Source organism: Miniopterus schreibersii (assembly GCF_964146895.1).
Source record: "Miniopterus schreibersii genome assembly, chromosome: 9".
In the NCBI taxonomy this organism is placed as follows: domain Eukaryota; kingdom Metazoa; phylum Chordata; class Mammalia; order Chiroptera; family Miniopteridae; genus Miniopterus; species Miniopterus schreibersii.
In genome coordinates, this window is record NC_138118.1 from 81,699,141 (window position 1) to 81,716,839 (window position 17,699).

A 17,699-nucleotide genomic window follows, 5' to 3' on the forward strand; every position below is an offset into this window, starting at 1 on the left:
TCCATGAGATGACAGTGTGTTTACAAATAAATGTAAACCCGGTATGTACGTGGCCATGGCTAGTTGCCCCAGAGAAGCCTCTGAGCCACCACGAGTGGATGCAGATGAAAGGACTGTGCCCCACACGCAGGCAAAGCACACGTTTCGAGGCCGGGAGCCTGGACGGCAAGCCTGGGTGATGTAGCTCGCAGAGCAGCAAAACTGTGGCCTCCGTCGTTTCTGCTTGATAAGGAGCCTGGGGCTATAAAGCAGATCCACACTCCTCCAGCCTGGGGCCATCTCCCTCCACGTTAGCCAAGGTCGCCGGGTTGGGTCCACAGTCACCGGGAGGGAGGGCAGGAAGGAGGCAGTGGGAGCCGTCTGCCCCCTGCATCCTGACTGGTGTGCCCGCTCTGTGCCCGCTCCGTGCGGCTCGCTTGCTGCCTCAGGATGAGGGGTGTGAGGTCCACCCTGAGGCACTGCCCTCTGAACAGCACCTCTCAGCAGGCTGTGTGGCCCACAGAGCCTTCCAGGGAGATTTAAGGGTCCTGAGGAGCGGAAACAATACTGGCCGAGGGCTTCATGAAGGAGGTGGCGTCCGAGCTGGGTCTTGAGAGACGGGTCACGTTCTGCAAGGTGAGGATGGGAGAAGGCGGTCCGGAGACCTTGGGCCGACACGGGTGACACGCTGGGCGGAGAGCAGGGCTGCGGGCCGGGCCACCGGGCGTTGCAGGCAGCGGTGAGCGGTGGGCTGGACGGGCGTCCAGGCCGGGCTCGGAGGGCTAGCATTCAACGTCCGGGGGAAGGGGAGCCACGGGAGGCTTCTGAGCAACCGTTAAGGTGCGTGAGTTAGCAAAATAAATCTGGCAACATCGCCCTGTGCGAAACGCGGGTGACGTAGCTGGGAGGTCCCTTAAAATGGCCAGGCCCCCCCGAGGCCACGTGCGGCTGGAGAACAGCCCTCGAGGAGCCTTAGTACCAAACGGCTCGCTCTGTGCGTGGGGTCGGGGTGGGAGGTGCTCAGCCCAGAGGGGGCCCCGTGTGAGCCAGAGTCCCTGGGACCCGGGCGACAACAGCCCTGCCGGGAACGCACGCGGGGAAGACAGGAGAGGGCTGGGGGCCCCGGGAGCTTGGGGCGCAATGGACAGAAAATGCGGGAGGAACTCAGGGGGCAGGTGCGTGGGGGCGAGTCCCCCCCCCCACGCTGAGTCAGGCGGCTCGTGTTTCGGGGCCCTGACAGCAGGAAGGCAGAGGCGGGTCCTAAACCGCGACGAGTGCGGCGGGGGAGGCGGGTCCGGGAGCACCCCGGGGTGGGGGTGTGGGGGTGGGGTGGGGCAAAGCACACACTGCGGAGGTCGGCGTCCGCAGCTCCCGAAGGTGGGACCGGCTGTGACGCTCCCGGAGCCCGGCCCCGACCGACCCCTGCGCGGCGGGTGGAGCGCGGCCCACGCGCCGGGTCTTTCTGGTCTAACGCGCAGGGCGCGACCGGCGCGGCTGGGCGGGGGGAACGCGCCCTTCTGGGGGCGCGGAGGCTGAACCGCAGCCCGGGCAGGCACTGGCGGCCGCTAACCTGACTCTGACACCCGCGGAAACGGCCCCGGGCGGGCCTGGCCGCGGGGGAGGGGAGGGGGGCGAGCAGATGCCCGGCGGCGGGGCGGACGGGCCGGCGGGCGGCGTAGCTCCGGGGGGCGGCCGGCTGTCGTCATCACGCACGCCCCGCCCCCGTCACCCGCGGCGGGCACGAGTCCTTTCCAGGCCAGGCCGGAAGCAGGGGCGGGGCCCCGAGGAGCGAGCGGGGGCGCGGAGAAGCCCGTTGGGAGGAGCCGGGAAGGGGACGTCCCTCCCCCTCGGGAGCACTACATTTCCCAGAGTCCAGTGCGGCAGAGAAGACTGGCTCTCGGGGCGCCGCCGGGACAGGTGCAGCATGGGATTGGTAGTCCGCGTCGAGCTGGGGCGCCAGTGGGGCGTCGGAAGCGAGAGGCACGGGGATTGGCTAGTGAGAGCTCGAGCCCCGCCCACTGGTGGTGACAACAGGCGGCGGTCTTGCTACTTAAGGCGTCGTGGCCCCGTCCGCCCCGCCTTAGCTCCCGCGCTAGAGAGAAACATGTATCGTTTCCGATCGCAGCTCTTCACGGGGATTTCTGCAGCCGCCATCGCCCGCTCTCACCCACGCCGCTCCTCGCCCCTGTTAGCCGAAGCCTCGCCGCTCAGCCGCCCGCCGCACCGACGCTCGAGTAAAAAGTGCAGCTCCATTGGCTGATCCTCGTTGAGCTCCGAGTCTAGGCGGCACCGGGCGTCCCACGATGCCGAAGAATAAGAAGCGGAACACTGCCCACCGCGGTGGCAGTGGTGGCGGCGGCGCAGGGACAGCTTCACCGACGGCGGCGACAGCAGGTAAAGCGGCCATCCCCGCCGCCGGCGTCCCGGTTGCCGGCCGGGTTGGCGGGTCTTTCCGCCTGGGGCACGCTGGGAGTTGTAGTCCTCTCTCTCCCGACGTGCGGGTCTGCCGGGCGCTGGGCGAGGCTGGCGAACTACAGCTCCCAGTGTGCTCTGGGGCGCCCCTCGCGCGATTTGGAGCTGGCGTGCGAGCCGCGCTCCCGGGCGCAGGCGGTGGGGGCGGGGAGGGGCGGATGGGTCCTGGGGCCCGAGAGCGGGCTGGGGTCGGGGTTTCGCGGCGCTGGCCGGGGGGGTGACTGTCCTCAGAGGCCAGGGCCTGCGCTGGAGGGTGGGCAGAGCTGGGAGTGGCGCCCCTGCTGTCACCGGTCTCCTGGCCGCCTGCTCCAGCGTGGAGTTGTCGGCGATGCCAAACGTCCGCCGGGCTTGGACGCGCTCCGGGGTCACGCGGCCGGGCCTCGCGCCGCGGGGCGGGCGTGACGCAGCGGCGCCCAGGTGGCACCCGCGTGCCCACCCGCGGGGCCCGAGGCGCTGGAGCCCGGGGGCCGCTGTCCCAGCCCAGGTTTGCTCCGACCCCTGCCTGGCGCCCGCAGAAATCCCGGGGCCCCCGCTCCACGGCCACCGGGGAGGCGGCCTCCCGGTCCCCGGGGCAGACACCACGCGCTCTCCGTGCCGTGGGCTCTCTGAGCCCGGGGCAGGAGGTGGCGGGAGCTCAGGTTGCACTTGGCCCAAAGTTGAGTGTTTTTGTGTCCTCGCTGCCAAGTTGAAGGTTTTCCAGGGTGGGTAGGTGCCTGACTGAGTTCATGAGTCTCTGCTGCTAGTGACACAGTTAAGACAAAAGGACCCGAAGCAGACACCTCCACGAGACACCAAACTCATACCGAACATGAAGCAAACTGGGCAAAAGCATCTCAGTTAGTCATGGTTTTTTTGAGATTTTGAAGTTCAGCATTGGGGTCGCCTCTGACTGTCGCCTAGGAAGTGCTTCTAGTTATTAGATATTTGTCAACACTGTTGCCACTCTGATCCTCAGAAGGATACTCCGTTCATTAGGAAGTAGCCAGTTTTCTTGTCAGAGACGTTTGGAAACCGGCTTTTTAAAAGTTTCCCTGTAGGATCAGCGTGAAAGATTGTGATCATGTACGAAACATTTAATGATTGACAATAGGAATGGGTTATTATAAATGCAGTGCTGTTTTCTTTTCTTTCTCTCGCTCTTTATTTGGATCGGACGCTCTTGTCCCTGAAGTTCGTTCCTGATCATCACAGGGTAAAATAAAATATTTTGTTGTGGCATCTGGTTGCTCTGTGAACTGAGACACCTCTTTCCCTCTCTGCACTTGGTCTGAAACAAGCATTTCATTCTGTCTAGCAGGGCCTTATTAATGTTAGTCTTTAAGCTTGCCTTTTGTTGATGAAACAAATAATGAAGGAGCAGCAGGCCGAAGCCATTTGGACATTGTGATGTTGCTAATGGCTCCTTGATGACAAACAAGCCTTCGTCCCCTTGGAGCTTCCTGTTGGGCCTCCTTCCTTCCTGGGACTTAACAGAATAACCAGTCTTACTGCTGCTGCCCTTTCCATTGCTTTCAGTTGGAAAGGTGTCCATAAACAGCGTATGTTAGCACGTATAAGAAATTGGAAAAGGCTTTGATTAGTTTATAAAGCTGTGTGCTTGGGATATCTGGAAGTTTGCGCTGGAACTTGCTAACTCTGCCCCTGAGAGTGGGGTGTGGGTGAGATTTACTTTTTTAAAACCTTGATTTGGTTCCATGTGAATGTACTACTCATTCAGTAAGTAAATGAATAAATAATAGTTGAGTAGAAGATGGAAAGTTGTCAGACACTTGTACCTAAAAGCCGCTTACCTTATTGGTCTTTTTAAATGACATCTGAAAGAAATGGGGTTCAGACGAGATCTTCACATGTACAACCAGAAGATAACCAGCTTCTGTTACTTTAATGGGTTTTCTATTTAGATTATTTTGTGAGTGGAGGGCTCCAGGAAGCTGATGAAGTTGACCTCTTGTACAGGTGTGCATACTTGGAATAGCAGTTAATTCGAAGAGAGCGTTTTTTAGGGAAGATCAGGGCCTTGTTAGTAAGTGAGCCCTCTAAGAAATATGGACCTGGTGTCCAGGGTTCCTCCACCTCATCGATGGCACGGCACGTAGGGTCGCGAGGTGCAGGATTCTGACGTGGATGTAAGGCGTTCATACAGGGTTCTTTTTTTTTTTTTAATCCTTTTACATTTTAGGAAATCACTGAAACTTAGAGAAGGGAGCCGAGTAAATCTGTCTAGGAATAGTCTTGACAGTTTAGAAATAGGCTGAATATAAAAACTGTAAACGGGTGAATAAATGTTAGTAAAAGTTAATCGGGTGACTCAGCCGTTGCCATGACTTCAGGTCATGAAACAAGTGGAGACAAACGGTGACGTCATGGGTCTTGGTTGGCTGGTTCTTGTGCTGAGCACTCTGGTTAAGAAGTTTGGGGCCTTGGCTTCACTGCTTGTTTTCTGTGCTCTATGACTTCGATTGGCACAGGTCCTTCCCTTTGGGACAGAAAGTGCACTTGAAGGCTGCTCGCTTCCTTTGCTGATACGAAAACCTGCTAAGTTCTCTTCGGTTTTGATTTTTTTTTTTTTTAAAAAAAAAAAAACAACCTCTGTTTTAAAATGAACAACCCAGCAGCAACAGACTTAATCTTAGAGGATTTTTAAAAAACTTATCTTAGGTACAAATGATACAGATTTCTTGAATATAGGGACCTAGTGATATTTGGAAATCTTCAATTTCAGTTATAAGGAAACGTGCTCAGAGGTAAATCAGGTCACTTTTGGCCAGAATTTGGGATTGTTTGAATTCAGTGCTCGATGTAATTCATGACTGGGCAATCCTGTTGTTAATAGGAAATTCCTACAGGAAACAGAGACTAGACTGATACTGGGCAGGAATACAGGTTTATTAGGTTAATGAAGTTGACAGAATGGTTCTAGTTTTTAAAAGATTTTCTTTTTTAGTAACAGCACTGATACTTTTAAATTGTTGGTAATGGTTAGACCCTTTCTTTTACAGGTAATTTAATAGGCTGTGTCACATACCAAAACTCACACTTTAAGCCTTTTTTCCCTTCTCATTTGAAGTTATCTATAAAACTGCCACCCTGTAACTCCTTAAATTCCCTTCACATGCGACACGTGCAGCCTAAATCCCGGCCCACTCCCCGAGCTTCCTGAGCCCAGTCGTGCTTGCTGGAAAACACGTTTGTCTTGTCTTGCGCTGACCTGTGGCGTCATCTTTGTCTCTGGGCCTGTGTCCGTTGTCCCCGACGGGAAGCCGGGGCTCGGCAGTGCACCTTCCCCCTGCATCCCCGCTCTGGGAACGGGAGCTGCCCTCAGGTGGTGGGTGTGTTTCTGAAGGTGATGGGTGCTGTGAATTGTTGATGCTCTGAAGGACATCATAGGTGAATTATTTTAGACGTTTTTGTGTGGTCTTTTATAATTTAATCCTCTGTCTTCTTAAATAAGTGCTGGGTTTTTATGACTGCGTTTCTCCTAAGTAAATACTGAGATTCCCAAGTTAGACGCTGGCACCCTGGCTGCCACTGACCCTGCCTCCCCCGCCCGCAGGGGGCCAGCGCCGGAGCGTCCAGCCCTTCAGCGACGAGGATGCCTCCATCGAGACCATGAGCCACTGCAGCGGCGACAGCGACCCCCCCAGCCTCGTCGAGGATGGTAGGCCGCCTCCCTCTGTTGGGGGGGGGGCGGATTGTCTGGGAGCGAGGTGGATGGGTGCTGCCCCCCTCCCCCACCCAAGTGACAAGGGTCATTGGTTGCTGTTGTCCTAGGACCAGAGGCCCTTGACGAGGAGGGGACGCAGGAGGACCTGGAGTACAGGCTGAAGGGGCTCATTGACCTGACCCTGGACAAGAGGTGGGCCACGCACGCTCTGCGCCTTCCCTGTGCCACGTGCGCAGTTCTGAGTCAACAATGTGGTTTTTTAAAAGCCTGATTTGTTTACTTTGGATGTTTAAATGTTTCTTGTTTCTTTGGACTTTGGATGTGAATAGAAACATGCCTTAGAATTCAGATTGGTGGGCCCGGGTTAGGCGTTGTTCTAGCGGAATAGCAGGGGCTGCGTTTGGCTGTAGCCAAGGTGGCCTTGTTGAGTTAAAGGTTAATTTCAACTAGGAAGGACACCTAAGCTTCCCTTGCCTCTTGTTCAGCAGCTTTGTTATGGACGTGAGAAATATCAAAAATAAGTCGTCTTCTTCCCAGTAGCCCTGGGACTCACTTAAAACAAATAGATTAAAATGCCCAGATGATGAAACAGGAACTCTAGACTTGTGGTGTTAAAGAAATGTGAGTTTACTTTAAATGTAGAGGGTCTTCCTGTGACGTGTTATATGGTACTAGAGGGGAACTGTCTTGCCTATTGAAACTATGGAGTACTATGCAGTTATTTAAAGTTGTGGCTTTAAAGCATAAACAGAAACCTTCTGTGATATAAAGTAGCTTAAAGTCTGTGTAATAAGGTGAGTTGTAGATGAAAATTATATTATTTAAAATGTTTTTGCTCACTGACAAATAGATTTTTAAAATCTCTAAGCAGAGAAACATGAAAGGGGAAATGAGCTAAGTTTTTAACAGCCATTGACAGTGCACTCCAGCCGGTCTTCCTTCTCCTACATTGTGTTTTCAACAGTGCGAAGACCAGGCAGGCGGCTCTGGAAGGTCTTAAAAACGCACTGGCTTCCAAACTGCTCTCTGAATTCATTCTGGAAAGAAGGATGACCCTGACCGACAGCATTGAGCGCTGCCTGAAGAAAGGTACTGTCCTCACGTTCGAGCCGCAGGCTCGGGACTCTCGGGCATGTGCTCCCTTTGCAGTGTCGTTTGTTAACAGCACCGGTGACTGGCTTCCCCTTACACCTGTAACCGGCTAGGGAGGCGCCGGGCTCGTGAAACTCGAGGCCAGACTCATTAGAGGCTTCTCTCTGTGGTAAACAGCTTGAAACCAGGAAGGACGGGGTGACTGTCACCCTTCGTTGTGTCAGACCAGGGGGTGGCCGCTGTCATGTGTATGAAATGTCAACAAAAGCTAGTATTAAAAAACCCAGTCTCCATTTTTCTGAAATTGAAAAAGTGTCATAATTTTCTAGCTCATTTCCCCTTGTACTTATTTAAAACAATCATACCTGTGGCTGACATTTTTAGGTTGTCCCTCGGAATATTTTAATTCTAGAACTTTATAATAGAGATTCTGGGATTCTTATTGTTACAATAGTAGGACTTTCAAGAAAAAAGAAAGGCCTTAAAGATTAAGTCTGGTATTACCAGACTTTTCCGTTTTAGGAGCCACCACAATTTAAAAGATTTGGAACTGCCACCTTAATTATTTTGCCAAGTAAGAACATTTTGAAAAGAATTCCCTTCTATTATGACTTCATTAACAATATTTCTGGCATGAACCATGTAGGAAGCACACATGTCCCTTTAAATCGAATGAGATTCGCTTTATGCCCTTACCGTCCCTGCGCCGCAGGTGACCTTGGTCTTGCTGAGCCGGGCGCTCACTGTGCAGCGTGAAGCCGGGCGGAGACTGGCCCAGGCTGTGGAGCTTGTTCGTGCGTCTCTCATAGCAGAGCCAACTTTCCTGAGGGGCTGCAGTGGCTTTGTTAAAGGTGTTTCCGTGGAAACTGGCTCCTGTAAGGTGGTTGGGCTAGGTGACCTTTAAAAACTCCATTCCGTCCTGCACATTTTATACATTTTTAATTGATCATAATGTCACAACTTAAGTTCAGAATGTGCCCAAGTCCTTCAGCGCATGCAGTTCTCGAAAGAGTTAATTCCCATTTACCTTTATACTAACGTGTCTCCGCGCTTTTAAAGAATGCTTCATTTCCCCTCGCTGGGCGCCCTGGAGGTTAGTTTGCCCCTGGGCTGGGGGGAGTGGCGCGGGGGCTCCGGTCTGGCGGGGGGCTGGGGACCGCGCGCCGCTCGTCCGCTGGCAGCGCCCCGTTTTCTGAGCTGGGCGCCGCCTCCCTGCTCCCTTGAGGTCCCCGTCGATCTGCACTTTACCGAGGAGGGTAGGTTCGGGCACAAGAGCGATGAGGTGGGCACGGGCGGCTGAGGAGCGGGGTCTGCGTCCAGTTCCAGCTCTGCCGGGGTTTCGAGTCCCCGCCACAGCTGCCCCCGGCCTCCTCACAGGTAAAAGCGACGAGCAGCGTGCGGCGGCCGCCCTGGCGTCCGTGCTGTGCGTTCAGCTGGGCCCCGGCATTGAGAGCGAGGAGGTTTTGAAGACCCTCGGACCCGTCCTGAGGAAAGTCATCTGCGACGCAGCGGCCAGCACCCAGGCGCGGCAGGCGGTCAGTCGGGCTTTGAATGTGTTGGTCTGTCCGGGCCGCACACCCGGGCGTGCGGATGGTGACAGGGCAGGCGTAGGGTTAGAGACCCTGGGGCGGCCTGGGGGGGCCAGCGACGTGGCGCGTGATGAAACCTCACGGGTGCCCAGCACTGTTCCTGTGGCCGCCCGGTCCGAGCCGCGCTCGAGGGTTGGTGCCCGTGTGTCGCCAGCAGGCTGTCTGTAAAGGCCGTATTGAGTCGTACTGGGTGAGCTTCACCTTGGTGATGTCCTGTACTCACTTTCGCCCCCTTTTTCCCAACAAAAGGCAATTATAGGATTCCCACCCTCTTTTCAACATGTTCCAAAATAAGTAAAATCTGAATTAATGAAGTGCTTCTCTAGGTGAGAAGTTTAAGGATGATTATTTAAGTTTGATGAGATTTCTGCTCCTGGCTGCTTATATTTTGGAAGCTAAATTTTTTTGGAAGTTTCATAGTGGACTCTACATTAAAACAAATGAATATAAGTGATTTAAAAAACCTGTAGCAAACTTAACGTGTTGAAGACTTTTAACAGGGAGATAGTGTTCTTTATCCCAAACGTCAGAGCTTCGTCTCTGCCTCGAGGTGGAGCTGAAGTTTGCAGCGATCTGCTAGGTGAGCGCAGGCCAGCCGAGAGACACGCGGTAACCTTCTGACATCGTCTCCGAGTTTGGTAGCAGAGTTTGGGCCGAAACCCGCCCCTTCCCTTAGCTCTTGACCTGCAGTCTCCTCTCTTTTTAATACTGTGCTTGGAACCCAGTGTAGTCGTGCAGTTGAGAAAATTTTCACGTTGAGTTACAACAGCAGGAAGCTGTAGAATTAATAAGATGACAAACATTAATGTCTGTGTGTTTTTTATTTTTTTAGTGTGCAACATGCTTTGGTGTTTGCAGTTTTATTGCCACGGATGACATCACTGTGAGTAGAGGCCTTTGACTGTAGTTACCTTCCCATTCCTAATTTAAGATGCTCATCCTATGTCTTGTTCTTACGCATTAGGAGCTGTTTTCAACTCTGGAGTGTTTGGAGAGTATCTTCTCAAAGTCCTACAAAGAAAAAGACACTAGCGTCATCGGCAGCTCCCCCAGTACAGTGCTCTACATCAGCTCGCTCCTCGCGTGGACGCTGTTGCTGACCATATGCCCCATCAATGAGCTGAAGAAAAAGCTGGAGATGTGTGTTTTCAATTTCATGTTTTATAAAAGCATTGATCGACATCTTTATGTGTGTTCACACAAGTAATAACTACTGTCTTCCAGGCACTTCCATAAGCTTCCAAGCCTCCTGTCTTCCGACGACGTGAACATGAGAATAGCCGCTGGGGAGTCATTGGCGCTTCTGTTTGAATTGGCCCGAGGGATGGAGAGTGTGAGTATCCTGTGGTCACAGGGACGAGTGGTCACAGGGACGTTGTCTCCTCTCGTCACCCTCACAGTGCAGCACGGGTGGGACCTGGAGCCTGGCCAGCTTGAGACCTGGTGACCGAGCACCTGCTTTTTGGCAGCAGCAATGTAGTTGTTTTAAAAACCAAAACCAGCCCTTGCTGGTTTTTCTCAGTGGTTAGAGCGTCGGCCAATAGACTGAAGGGTTCCGGGTTCGATTCCCAGTCACGGGCACGCACCTGGGTTGCAGGCTTGATCCCTGGCCCTGGCCAGGGCATATGTGGGAGGCAACCAATCGATGTGTCTCTCTCACATCCATGTTTCCCTCTCTCTCCCTTTTACTCTTTCCGAAAAGTAGTGGAAGAAATATCCTCAGACAAGGATTTAAATAAAGAAAAATAAATAAAAACTGAAACCAGTGGGGTTGGTAGAGCAAAACAGGTTCAGCAGCGCCATCTATTCACGGGAGCATCATGTTTGCTGCAGCCTGGAGGCTGGGAGATCGTTCAGATGTGACACATTGAGGTGACTCAGGCGTGGATGCTTCACCATAAATGTTAGACAGATGTGTGATCTATTAAGACAGCATAGGTTTGGGATCAGATGAGTTTAGTCACTGTTTTACTAAAGGTGGCACTTTATTTTTTTTTAATTTCAGAGAGAGGAAGGGAGAGGGAGAAAAAGAGAAACATCAGTGATGAGAGAGTCATTGATCGGCCGCCTCCTGCACGCCCCCGACTGGGGATGGAGCCCACAGCCCAGGCCTATGCCCTGACCGGGAATCGAACCTCGATCTCCTGGATCCTAGGCCGATGCTCAACCGCTGAGCCACGCTGCTCAGGCTAAAGATGGCCCTTTAGACTGGGCCCTGTGCTTTGCAGTCTCCCCGCACCATCACTCGTGGGTGCTCGTTTCCACAGCCAGCCTGGAAGTGTGTGAGTCTGTGACAGGCTGCCCGCTGTCCTGGTGGTGTCCACTTTAGCACCCATAGTCCTGTGCTCTAAGGACACCCTCGTCTCAGGCTTTCGGGACATTTGGTCACCCTGATTGTGACCTCTGTTAGGAATCTTGAGTTACTTACTAGGTCTTGTTAATTTAAGGAGAAAGACTGTTTCCAGAATGAAACCTCTGCAGTTCAATGATGTGACAGTGAGTAGCGTCCACTAGGGTGCGCCCTTGCTCTGGGCCTGTGTTTAGGCTCGAAAACTTCTCCCTGGGAAGTGTCTTCCCAGCACCACCTTCCCCCTCTTTTTTTTGAAGCAGAGCAGGTAGGAATGAAAAGGAAGTTGTTGATGCCGTCAGTAGCTGATCTCTTTATGTGAGAAACTGAACTCAAGCCCAGTGATCAATTTAATTTTACGGAACGAGTTAATGGCTCCTTAACCTCAAGGCACAGAAATGAGAGTCCCAGTGTTTAACCTTTCATTCCTCTACTGGCTAGAAATGGTCATCTCTTTTTCTCTTGAAATGTATCTTAACAGTGATGCATTATGAGTGAACTCATAATGCAATTTAAATTATAGGTGTTGAATATGTTTACTTAAATTTGTGTAAGTATATATTACTGCCTACGTACCTCCGGTTCCCTGGCTTAGTAAGTCATGAGAGAGAGCCAGGAGTGTTTCATGGACCCAGGTCCTTGTCAAGGACAGAAATGAACTGGCTTATAAATACAGCTGAGTATTTGCTTGCTCTTTGTTACAGAAATGAGCTTTCTGCAGGAAGCGAATGGGTGGAGATGGGTAGCTATGGGGGTGTTTAACAATCGAACCAGGTGCTGATCTCGCAGGGTGATTTAAAGGAGGGTCCTCGTAGCGACGTGTGGTGTGGAGTCACTCAGAGCCTCTTGCTGACATAAGTGTTTTGCGCTGTTACTAACTAGGGTATCTACCAGTGATGGATCTGCCTGGGATCCATCGTAGAAAAAGGCGATCCACTGCCTAGTTCTTAGAACAGATTCAGGGGATGTGTAGTTTTTTAAATTGTTGGTTTTTTCTTTCATATGTTTTAAAATCTTCCATACATTTTTTTGAGAATACTATAAAAAGACAAGTGGGCAATGAAATGAGTAGAAAACTGCCAGTGCCTGAATGTTAGGATGGAGTCAGACCTATTGGAATTTAAATACAGAGATGAGTGTAACTGATCTGCTTCAGTGTCTCATCTGCTTAGGTACTTGCTTTTCTAGATACGATCTTCATGGGCGTTGTCTCCAGCTAACTCAGACCTGGGAGGCTGAGGTGGAGCATCTCAGGAAAACATTTGTTGGAAGAGTTGATAACATTCCATCTCTGAAGTATCGACAATAGGACAGTATTCGTGTACTTACTGGTTAGAACGTCTCTTGTGTTCATTTCAAGCTCATTTTCCTCCAGCATAACAATCTTTCTCATTTGAGATGGTAAAAGAAATCACATACTTTTCAAGATTAAACAGCTATATGTTTAGTTTGAAGAATGCCCAGAATAAGAGCTGCTTATTTTAATAGGATAAGCTAAATGGTTATTACCACTAAAGCAGAAAATACAGTCCTGAACTGGAGGTTGATTGGCTGAATAACTGAATCATCATTTAGTTTTTAATGTTGTAAAATGTAGCAAGGGAATAAAAACGCCCGAAGTAGAGACTTCATAAGAGTGTAGCCACTCAAACTGGTACAAAGAAGCCCCCAGTCAACTCAGAGCAACAGCAAATAGTGGTCATTCTGTGGCCTCCGTCCAAATGCGATAAAATATCTTCTTACCTTAAATAATGTGCCACTTGAGTTGTGCCTGTGGTGTAAGTGCTTCGCTGCTGGTTTGAACTATGGCCGGTGCATCGTAGATGAGCTGTTGCGAGGGCATCACAGAGCATGCACTGGAGTGAGACCGGTTGGGTCTGGGAATGTGTATGGGGGCCTGGGGAGCAAAGGGTAGGAGAGGAATCGATCCACGCGCCTCTGACCTGCTGAATTTGAAAGCCCAGGCCGTCCTGACCACAGCAGGGGCACAGTGTTTCTCGAGTGCACCTGGATGTGCTTGGAAGGGGATGCTGGTTTCGTGGGAGTGGGTCCCCGTGTGGTCAGGATTTCCAGGTTAAATTCTGCAGGGGAATAAAAATAGGTTTATGCTGCCAAGATCAGTGAGGCAGCTTGGGGATTTGTGTTGTCTGGGCAACGCTGCCGGGTGTCTTCCACGGCGGACTGTCCTGGTTGGCGCTAGAAGACATTGGGGGGAAGGAAACCAGGGACAGACGAAACCAAACTTTTCCTCACCAGGACTTTCTTTATGAAGACATGGAGTCGCTGACTGAGATGCTTAGGGCCTTGGCCACCGACGGAAATAAGCACCGGGCCAAAGTGGACAAGAGAAAGCAGCGGTCGGTGTTCAGAGACGTCCTGCGGGCCGTGGAGGTGAGCCCCTGAGAGCCGTCGGAGCTTCAGGCCAGACTTGACTTCACCCTTGACCAAAATCATTTTCTCATTTTAATACTGAGCGGGTTTTTAACAACAGAAATGAAAGCTGCTATTTTTTCAACAAACACAAACTTAATTCTGATGTGTGAAGGTATTCTTTTATTGGGTTTAAAATATTAAATTGTCATAGTGATGGAAATGTATTTCACTGCTGTGCTTGGCCTTCACGTAAGCAAGGTGCTTAGCCCAAGCATACTTGGTGTAGAGTTTTCTGTGAATAGTAAGTTATTCCTATCTCAAGTATCTCTTGGATATAAAGGGCCGTTCTTGCACTAAGTACATCACCAAAGGGTCGTTGAGCCTGACCTGCCTGTGAAATTGGAATGGGAGTTACACGCAGATGTGAGGGTTCCAGTGATTCTCATACGTAGCCTGCTGAGCTGCTGTCTTCCCTTTAATCTGTGTCTGAAAAAGTAAAACCTAGGGTTTAAATTAGCAGAGAGATCCTCTGGGGTCTACCTTTTGGGTTAATGATATTTACTCCGGGTTTTAGAATCTGAAAAAAAAGGCTAACTTGAGCAGACGTCCATCTAAAAACTCGTCCTACTCTAGCTAGTGTGGCTGCAGCCCCGCGTGAAGCCGGCCGCTTCCCTGACTGTCAGGGCTATCCCCGCGTTGGGGTCCTGTGGCCGCAGGCTCCAAAGACGGGAATGGTTTGTAGTTGCTCAGAAAGTCGTGACCACAGAAACGGGGTATGTCCTGGATGTCCTGGCCAATACAGATACTTCACTTTTTCTTCAGCTCTGTTTAGTGCTGTGGTCTGTGCTTCCGCTCGCTCTGCGCTGTGGTCTCAGCGCTTGGGGCTGGGTGTTGTACTGAGTCACCTTTTGAGTCGGTAGTGAGACCAGTGATTGGAGATGTGACCAGCTGTTGTGCTTTTCGGTCGGTTTTTGTGGTTATGATTTTGTAGTGAGTCCTCCACTTCGTAAACGTGGATCGAGCCTCAGTGTGAGATTGAATGTTTATCCACACTGAGCTGTGCCTTCATCTCTCACAACTGGAGAAGTGGTGCCCTCCTGGGGGGGGGGTGCTTCCAAGTCTGCACGTCTCGGGGACAGAGGCCTCAGTCCAGACCGTCTCCTTCACTCACTTCTAGGTGCGCAGTCTGTCTAGAGACTGTTTATGTAGGATCTCTTCAGCCTTTTATTTTCTCTTATAATTGTGGTTTTTCTGTTGTCTAGGACCGGGATTTCCCAACAGAAACTGTTAAATTTGGTCCCGAGCGCATGTATATCGATTGCTGGGTCAAGAAACATACCTACGACACGTTTAAGGAGGTCCTGGGGTCGGGGATGCAGTACCACCTGCAGGTGAGGCGCCTCGAAAGGAGGGGTGGTTTCGGGCGTGCCCCCCCGGCTGTGCGAGTAGCTGCATGAACACGGCGTCAGCACCGTGCAAACAGAAAGCCCGCTTCTGAAGGTGACAGTATCCTCTTGGCTGTGCCCGGTGTCCCCTGGGTGCACACGTTGATGCCTTGTATGGAAACAGCGGGCGCAGCTCCCTCGGTCCAAGGCCTCGGGAACAGTGTCTCAGGGAGGGACAGTCGGGATCCACGTTTACGCCCCGCGTCACTTGTGTCCGTCAGATTCCACTTTCTGTAGTAAAACGCTGATGTTTAACTGAGCCTCCTCCCCTTTTCTCTCCCAAAGTCGAATGAGTTCCTCCGCCACGTGTTTGAACTTGGCCCCCCCGTGATGCTCGACACGGCGACGCTCAAAACGATGAAGGTCTCGCGCTTTGAAAGGGTGCGTCTTACCTCTTGTTTTCATCAGACCCCAGGGCCCCACGCAGCGCGGCCAGGCTGTGTCCTGCGGGCGCCGGGCTCGGCTGGGCTGGGCTTTGGTTCTTCCTGACGCACCTGGACCGGCTCTACCCAGAGGGGCCCACGTGCAGACTTCCAGCCCACAACCAGCTCTCTCAGCATAGGGATTATTTTCATTTCCATCTCTTACTCTGTGAAGTTTCTATATTTAAGAATATTAACACAGTGCTTCTTTGGTATCAGATAACTGAGCAAGTACTAGGCTCATTTTACAAATGAGGAAACTGAGCTCAGAGAGAGTCATGAACGAGGAATTCATTTCATTTTAACATTTCAAAATTTCTTATATTATTAATTTTTACTGGGGTAAAATTCACATAACAGAGCATAAACTATTTGAAAGTGGAGATTCAGGGCATTTAGTGTACTCACAGTGTTGCACAGCCGCCTCCTCTGTCCAGTTCCAGATGTTTTCACCTCGAGGAGACTTAGAACCATGAAGCATTCACCCCCCGCCCCCTCGCCTTTCCCGGCCGCTGGTAACCACTAGTGTGCCTTCTGCCCTATGGACTTACCTGTTCTGGGTGTTTCGTGTCCTGCCTGGCTCTCTTCACCTAGATCACGCTGCTCAGGTCCACCCGTGTTGTAGCAGGTGTCCGTGCTTCAGTCCTTTTGCTGGCTGAGTAGTATTCCATTGTACGGACACACCCGTGTGTATCCATGGAGCAGCTGGTGGAATTTGGCCTGTTTGCACTGTCCCCTGTGGATGGTGCTGTGAGCACTTGTGTGCGGGTTTTTGTTAGAGTAGCTGTTCTCAGTGCTCTTGGGGACGTGCTTAGGAGTGGAATCGCTGGGCCTTATGGTTGCTCTGTGTGTAACGTTTTAAGGCATCTTGTTCATAGCGCTGCCCTCTTCCACAGTCTCACCGCCCTGTGAGGGTTCCTGCCTCCACATCCTCACCAACAACGCTCGTGACCCCTTTAAATTTGCCGTCCTAGTAGGTGTGAAGCACTTATGATATTTTTATAGAATTTTAAATTTAACCATTTTTATGGCTACATCGATTGTTGGGTTTTTAATAAATACTTTGGTGCGCATCGCCAGGCCCCTTCCCGAGTCGTCCTGTCCTTCTCAGTTGTTCCCAGCAGGGAGTGAGAGCCGTAGCTACTGCACACTTGACCGCCTGGGATCTTATAGTTTAAGGAGCTAGTTAGTTTAACTGGCATTAAAATAGAACTTCGTCGTATTTTTTGTAATTGACAGCATGGTTGGAATATTTTCCACATGAGTTCATGATTTGACATTTCTTTGATCGATGTTGATGCCCCTTTTTTATTTTTACTTTTTTCACTGGAATTTTCTTAATAGAGATACCCACTAACTATCATGTGTGCTAATTTCCCCCTTGTTCGTTTTGAATGTGTGCGTTTTATAAACATGTAAAATATTTACAGAGTCAAATTAGTTTGTTTCTCTCCCTTGCCATTTGTATTCAATTTTTTAAAATTTTGTGAGACCTCCTAAGCCTTTGTGGGTCACAGTGTTTTCCTTTCTCCATTTCAGCATTTATATAATTCTGCAGCCTTCAAAGCCCGAACAAAAGCTCGAAGCAAATGTCGAGATAAGAGAACAGATGTTGGAGAATTCTTCTAGATTTTCTGCATTTGAAGACTACTTCCTCATTTCCAGTTTTTTCCTTTTGTAATTTCTAAGATATTTAAACTCTGTAGACAGTTTTTATCTCGGGTCAACACAGATTGCTTTTGTAGCAGGGGTTGTGTTACTTGTAATTTAATGTATAGTATTGCAAATAGTGAGTTCTGATTATTGAATATTCTCTGTAAATATTGTCAGTAAACCATGAATAAGATGTTTGTAATGTTAGATCATTTCTATTTATGAAGAAAGCAAAAACATTGTATTCCACAATAAGAAAACTATTAGCCAGGATGAAATATTCTGTGGTTGTCAGATACTGATTTAATGATACAGATATTACAAGGTATTTAATTTAAGATCTTAGACAAACGAGTTCTGGTTACAGTTTTGGGAGCTGGTTCTTCTGGAAAAGCTGCTATGTTTTTCATTGTAAATGGAACCTGATGATTTTCATTTTGTCGCTGGGATCAACATAGGGAACTCAGCCCGGCGCGCAGGAGTTCTGGCATCGCAGGGTGCTGGCCTTGACCGCTGGGGGCAGTGACACTAATTCCACCTGTTGTGTAAGACCTGTACTTTTATTTTGAAATAAAATTCTTTTCACACTAAAAGTTCCTTTTCTAATAGAAGAAACATTATTTGTGGGTTTGAGGTACAGGGTTCAAAATGATGAAGTTGGGG

General features: G+C 50.7%; 2 protein-coding genes across 2 annotated transcripts; both read left to right on the plus strand.

The window, feature by feature from the left end:
- Nucleotides 1–1,792: 1,792 nt before the first annotated feature.
- LOC308562125 (uncharacterized protein) lies at nt 1,793–2,239 on the plus strand (the record flags this gene model as incomplete). The annotated part of the gene is made up of 1 exon (XM_081147874.1): nt 1,793–2,239. The coding sequence occupies exon 1, from the start codon at nt 1,904–1,906 to the stop codon at nt 2,237–2,239; it is 336 nt and encodes a 111-aa protein (XP_081004000.1). The 5' UTR covers nt 1,793–1,903.
- Nucleotides 2,240–2,282: 43 nt separating this feature from the next.
- IFRD1 (interferon related developmental regulator 1) lies at nt 2,283–17,629 on the plus strand (the record flags this gene model as incomplete). Its single annotated transcript, XM_081147869.1, has 12 exons — nt 2,283–2,373; nt 6,005–6,109; nt 6,223–6,307; nt 7,080–7,204; nt 8,585–8,742; nt 9,629–9,679; nt 9,761–9,936; nt 10,021–10,129; nt 13,400–13,534; nt 14,779–14,907; nt 15,247–15,342; nt 16,923–17,629. 12 exons carry the CDS (start codon nt 2,283–2,285, stop codon nt 17,010–17,012), a joined length of 1,350 nt encoding a protein of 449 aa, XP_081003995.1. The 3' UTR covers nt 17,013–17,629.
- Nucleotides 17,630–17,699: the final 70 nt, after the last annotated feature.